At 43.3% G+C, this 6,764-nt stretch overlaps 1 protein-coding gene across 1 annotated transcript; it reads right to left on the reverse strand.

Moving 5' to 3' along the window:
• Positions 1 to 1,192: 1,192 nt before the first annotated feature.
• Positions 1,193 to 5,284, reverse strand: HINT1 (histidine triad nucleotide binding protein 1). Its single transcript, XM_071730825.1, has 3 exons — positions 5,123 to 5,284; positions 2,312 to 2,416; positions 1,193 to 1,576 (listed from the first exon to the last, which is right to left on the reverse strand). The coding sequence occupies exons 1-3, from the start codon at positions 5,231 to 5,233 to the stop codon at positions 1,412 to 1,414; spliced, it is 381 nt and encodes a 126-aa protein (XP_071586926.1). The 5' UTR covers positions 5,234 to 5,284; the 3' UTR covers positions 1,193 to 1,411.
• Positions 5,285 to 6,764: the final 1,480 nt, after the last annotated feature.

The following is a 6,764-nucleotide window of genomic DNA, read 5'->3' on the forward strand; positions in this document are numbered from 1 at the left end:
GGCTGGGTAACTGCTGTGCAGGACACCAAGAACAGCTGTGAGGCTACCATTAACAGGATCACCTTTTTTTCTTAACTCATCCATAGACCAGACGTGCTAGTTGATTTTCCAGCTGAAGTTACATTGTAACTCTGTAAATGACAGAGTAAAAACTCTGAAGGTTCAGAACCTTCAGAGGTACTTAAGAGAACTTCCAAAGTGAAGGAATTCAAATCACTTCACCAAGCTTAACATCTTTTTCTCTAAATAGAAATTGCAACACAGAAACTTTACCTATCCACCTTCTACACTGCCACATTTCTTTCTTTACCACCTTTGGTGTTAAAGTTATTAAAATTCTCACTCTGGAGAAGTGGTGCTCAGAAAAAAACCAGTTCTTAATGCATTTGCCTAAACACTTTCACGTATCTTCCAACATAAAAACTTGCTAGCTGGGGCGTCCTGATATTAGCAGAAAGAACAGTTGCTTTATATTTACACCAGCAGATATCTGTAATCCTATCTTCAGGAAATTTCAGTGTCACAGTTTCAATGACAATGTTTCATGAACCACTGTAGGCAGCAATACAGAGAAAGTACTGTTTGCTAAAGGACAAAGTCTTCCCCCAAAGATCTAGAATCTAAAATGTCCATGTACTACATCATGCTGTCTCTATGCCAAGATGAAATGGCTTGAGCATCTTCTGAGGCCCTGCAGAGTTCAATATTTTCATTTAGATCCTCAATTCCACCACAATGTAGAAATAACTATCATTGTACTATAGAAGAATTACAGCTGCCAAGTCAATCTATTGCTTTACTCCTTCTCATAAGAGGGATGGGGCCCTGTAAGGCAGCCACTGACAGAAGACTCCAGCAGGAGCCACACATTTCCAATACGCTGCACTGCACTGACACATCCCTTTGCAGGGCACGTTCAGAATTTCATAAAACAATACTTTAAAAAAATCCCAAACATTTTAATAGCAGTCTACCCTGGTTTTATGAATATTTACACACAACATTAAAAAAACTTAGTTTTCTTCCCAAAAGACATGAAATGCTACTAAGCAGTTGCCTCTTTAGTTTCCAAGGTTTCATCAAGAAGCAAGATTGTTAACAGCAGACTGAAACACACTACATACCTAAACTCCAGAGAATACCATTTTAACTTGGAGAATTGTTTCCACCAGTAAGGCACACCAGACAGAGATGATTCCCACATGCTATATCTTTATTGTGCAAATGTTGTTCAGAGCATTTATTACTCTTCTAACACAGTCGGAAAAAAAAACCAAAAAAAAAATCCCCCAAAAAAAACCCAACAACAAATCACAAAACACATTAACAGTGGCTAGCTTGATGGGCAACACATTGGATCCACTTGGTGGGGACTTGTAAGTATGAAGTGAACTCCTGTGGTGCAATAATGTTAGCCAGGAGGCCAGCCCAGCTGCCGACCACCCAGAATATGGAGATGCAAGTGATACACAGACTGCCCTCCCTCGGGCCCTTCATTCACAACCATCCGGAATCCATTGGTCAGGCCCAGGTCAGCAGCACACTTCTTGCCAACAATCATTAGATGCCCAAGAAGCTGGAGGAGAGAGAGGGGAAAAAAAAAAACGAAACATGGGGAGAGGGCAGGAAGGGAATACATGAAGCCAGTGAGCCATTCAGATAAACCAGCAAGCTACTTCTTAGAAATTCAGGATTGCTCTTTAAATTGTTATCTCTCCGCAACTGACACTTTCCTATAAAGACTGATGGTGCATAATAAGGACAACAAAATAGAGTAATAGATGTTTTTTTCAAGCTAGGCTGAAACAGCTTACAGAAGTGTCACAGAAGCTAAATCTATCTCATGGTTAAGGCCCCTGTTGCTTCTTCAGGCAATATTTGAAAAATCAGGTGAAAAAGAAACACTATGCTGTCTTGTAAAGAAAAATCCCTGAACTTGACATTTACAATTACAAATTAGATATTCAGCACCTCTCAGCTAACCTTCCCTTCCTTCATTTCTGCTAAAAACCCCAAATCCATATTAGAATAAGTGGCACTGCCTTTAAACTGCAAGAGCAGACATCAAGACCACGCTCCAGTAAAACAATGCATTTTGCGCTGCAAATATATACGCAGAGATACATTTTACTTTGTAACACTACTTTTACTGGAAAACCTTTGCCTCATTCCTATTTTAAGCTAAAGAAACATAATATTGGACACCTACTGTTGCTCTTTTAAATGTCAAGAGGAAAAGGGGGAGTGTCTAGTAAATTATAAAGTAATAAGAGGTACAGTTTGTTGTCCACACAGCTTCTAACATACTTACAGATTCATCAGAATCTTCTGCTTCAGATAGCCTCACAATTGGCTTCTTAGGAACCACTAGGAAATGTGTTGGAGCTTGGGGTGAAATATCATGGAAGGCAAGGCACTGGAGGAAAAGCACATGGTTAAAACCTAACTTGCTTTAGAGAAAGGCAATTGTTTAAGTTAATCAATACGCCCCACTAAATACATATTTAAGCAGACTATCGGACACTACAAACATAAGTAGAGAACTTGATTTTTCTTAAGTCATGTTTTATTCAAAATCCTCTTACTTCTAAACACTGACTTACTGAGGTCTGCTGGTAAGAAAAAATGTAACTATTCTGCGTTAAGTATTATGTAAAAGCTATATTTTTCTCAGGAAGTTAATATACAATTAGATTCATCATTTATTGTGTCCTCATATGTGCAACAACTGACAAAGCTGAGAGCATGCAATGTCTATAGAAATTACACTTATGCTTATTTCACTTTTTCATTAACATGCTGCCTAATGTAACAAATAGCAAACAGATACTAATCATCTTTCAGTTATATCACAACATTACCTTGGTCAAAGAACCTGAAGTTATGTGACTGAGGCCACGTTATATTTCTGTTCTCAACAGCAACAAGTATTTCAGAGAAGTATTTCAAAATAATGTATTAGGGCTAGCTCTACTTTAGACATTCTCAAATTGAGAAAAAGGGATCACTTCTGAAGTATGAACTACGTGTGGTAACTACTTGCATCCCAACTAATTTTATGCAAGTACCAAAGCTACTACCAGCATCTATCTACATCAAATAAACCTAAAATTAGGAACTGCCAACAGATGAGAGAACAGGAGAGAAAGCAAAGGAGAAAAGGACGCTATGTCTCTGAGTAAATGGCCGATGACAGAACCAGGACTTTCTACTGTAACCACCACTCTGCCATCACATTTAGCAGCAAAATACACAGTAGTTGCTGTTCAGTTATGCCACAATGACTGCACACTTGTAAACATGTAACCTTACATTCTTCAGAATATTTATTTCCTAGATGCTTTATTTCTGAACCAACAAAGCTAGTCTGTTGTGCAACTATACTGCTTTTTATTTCAATTGAACGGAACTGCCACTTCTGCCTAGAGTGAAGGTGGTGAAAATCCCAAATTTTAATTACATTAACATTTAGTCTTAGCTAAAAATAGGGCAGAATAGAGGTATACAAGATATCTTTAAGAAGATAATACCTATTTTTAAGTCTCTGATGAAGTGCTCACTTCTCTCAGAGAAGGATGGTAAGGAAAGAATGGATTAATAAAATTAATTTGCAACTAGTTTAAAAAATCTTGCTTTGATGATTGTACAGTTTTTCTACCCCATGTGGTGCACATTGAGGCAGAATGCAAATGTCCAAAGTGACTCAAAGAATTTAATGAGCAGATGATAGGTAGCAAATAATTTTCTACAAGACAGAGAGAAGTAGTAGTATCAAACAAAAAGACAATCACAGAAGTCCAGGGTAAACCAGCTTTCATTTCAGTAAGTTTAGTTTCAACTAAAACAACAGTGATAAGTCTGAATTCCACAAGGATTTTTAATTTTTGATATCACATTTTGTCTGCATGTCAATTAATGATTAAAAGCCTTCTTTACATTCTTCCCTGTAACACATTCAGCCAGCACTAAAAAGACCTTCACAGAGTCAACAAAATTAATTAAAGATAATCTACTACAGTCAACTAAGCTCTAAAAGCAGTTCTACATTTCTGCATAGTTTAGGTAAAAATCAAGTAAGATACTGCAGATGCTGTATTCTGATTTTGTAGCTGTATGAGTAAGTTATGTACTCTCAAATCACTCATCAAAATCAGTGGCACTCAACCAAGCACAGTGCTGAGGTCACGTTGCTGTAGTCAATACAAATGAGGAAAAACCTCACGCAGCCATTTTTCCAAGCTATGCATAATTTTCAGGCACACAGATCAGACTGTAGATAATCCCCTATTTCAAAAGCAAAAAGGCTCTGTTAATGTTTGTTATTTCTATTTTTAAAAAGAGGGGCTTATAATGGACACTACTTGAGTTTACATCTTGAGAGATAAATAACAGTTGCATTTTTTCATAAGCAAACCACTTCACTTAGCTCCTAGGATGCTCTAGTGAACCATCATCACTGAACGCTACCATTCCCACCTAAGCACTGAAATTTATCTTCGTAGTGTGCAGGATGACCTTTGTGAAAAACAGAAAAAGCTGCAAGTCCTTACTTTTATAATCCCCCTGAGACATTCAATAACCAAAGCCTGGCAAGCACAGCAGTATCATCTCCAGATGGAGAAGCACTGCATTTGTGGCGTGCAAAAGCAGCTAATTAAGGTGAGCTGTTAAGATACACGAGCCCGGAATCCACAAGGAGGTAGATAAGCCTGTCGGTGGTTCATCTAAGACTTCGGGACTGCCCTCCTACACCATGTGGAAAGTCCTTTGATAGCAAAGGCTGCACCACCTGCTATTGCGCAAGGCTGCCACACCGAGAATGGCAGTGGCCGCCCCCGAGTGTGTTAGCGCCTGCGGCCCTCCCCAGCACACGGACCTCTGACACAGCAGGGCTGGGGCTGGGGCTGGGGCCGAGCCCGGCCCCGCACCCGCTGCCCCGCACCCGCGCAGGGCTGCGCCGGCCCAAACCGGGGCGGCCTCCCAGGCAGCGCAATGCTCGGGGGATGCTGCAGAAGGGCGCGAAGGGGCCCCTGCCAGTCCCGCCACGCTGCCGTCCACCCCCGGGGGTACCACGCTCCGGGCAGCTGAGAGCCAGCCGGCGGCGGCCGCTCACCGCCCTCACCTGATCGTCCTCAAAGATGATGGTGGCGGGGATCTCCTTGCGAATGATCTTCCCGAAAATGGTGTCACCGCCGGGGCTGGCGGCCTGCGCTTTGCTGATCTCGTCAGCCATGGCGGCCGCCTCCGGGCCTGGGCGCTCACACCGCGCTTCCTGCCCTGGCCACGCCCCGGCGGCCTCCATTGTCGCGGCCGCTCAGCGCGGTTTCGCGATTGGGGATTTTATCTGTCATTTACCTTTGTCCTCGCCCACCCCAACGCGGCGTGGTGGTGTTCAGGGAGGCGGGGGTTGGAACGGAGCTCTGAGGGTGTTGGTTGGCAGCTGTGGGGATGGATCTCAGCGTTGTAGCTCCCGGGAGCCATTGAGGTCAGCGCTGTAGTGGGGTGGTGGGGATGTGGGAAGCTCGCAGGAGTGTCTGTGGCAGCCAGAAATACAGTTTATTGCTGCTTCAAATCCAGCCCTGTGTGGCTTCTTGTGACTACAGTCTGTATCCAAATGACTGCTTCTTCCATGACTGCCCTTAGCTTGTCTAAAGGTTTGCAGAAGCTCACACTGCTGTCAGTCCTCTTCCTGGAGACCACGTTGCCTTAAGGGCAGAGGTTTCAAGACGAAAGCTGTTTGGTCCCCGGCACAGAGCAGAAGACAAACAGGCCACACAAGTGTTGAAAGGCCTTCTGGAGACACAGAGGCTGATAAAGAACATTTTATAAAACATCAACATCGAAGGTAAAATCAAAATACACAAGGTCAGTTGGAGGCGCTCAGTGGTGCTAGCAACAGGATAGCTTTTGCAGACAGGGAGTCACCAGCAGTTCAGTGTGCCAGCCCTTCCACAATTAACCCATTTCTTAATAATGAAACAGAGCAATCAAGATGACATTTTCTTATACATGACACCGGACATGAAATAGGAGAGATGAAAAAGAACCACACAGATTCACAGAAGACTGAGGTTGGAAGGGACCTCAAAAGATCATCCAGTCCAACCCCTCTGCCAGAGCAGGGTCATCTACAAGGAGGTAATGTAAGAATGTGTCCAGCTTTTGAATGTCTCCAGAGAAGGAGACTCCACAAACTCCCTGGGCAGCCTGTTCCAGTGCCCTGTCACCCGCAAAGTAAAAAAAAAAAAAAAAAAAAAATCTCCTTGTGTTTATATGGAACCTCCTATGCTTAATGATAGTATCCTAGAATTGGCTGGGTTGGAAGGGACCTCAGAGATCATCAAGTCCAACCCTTGATCATCTGCCACTGTGGTTACCAGACCATGGCACTGAGTGCCACATCAGTCTCTTCTTAAAAACCTCCAGGGACAGAGAATCCACCACCTCCCTGGGCAGCCCATTCCAATGTCTGATCACCCTCTCGGTAAAGAATTTCTCCCTAATATCTAATCTAAACCTCCCCTGGCAGAGCTTAAGTCCATGCCCTCCTGTCTTGCTGAGAGTTGCCTGGGAAAAGAGACCAACCCCCCCCTGGCTCCCACCTCCTTTCAGGGAGTTGTAGAGAGTGATGAGGTCTCCTCTGAGCCTCCTCTTCTCCAGGCTGAACACCCCCAGCTCCCTCAGCCTCTCCTCATAGGTTCTGTGCTTAAGTCCCTTCACCAGCCTGGTTGCCCTCCTTTAGACCTGCTCCAGGACCTCAATAT

The sequence above is a fragment of the Heliangelus exortis genome, chromosome Z (assembly GCF_036169615.1).
Source record: "Heliangelus exortis chromosome Z, bHelExo1.hap1, whole genome shotgun sequence".
NCBI lineage: Eukaryota > Metazoa > Chordata > Aves > Apodiformes > Trochilidae > Heliangelus > Heliangelus exortis.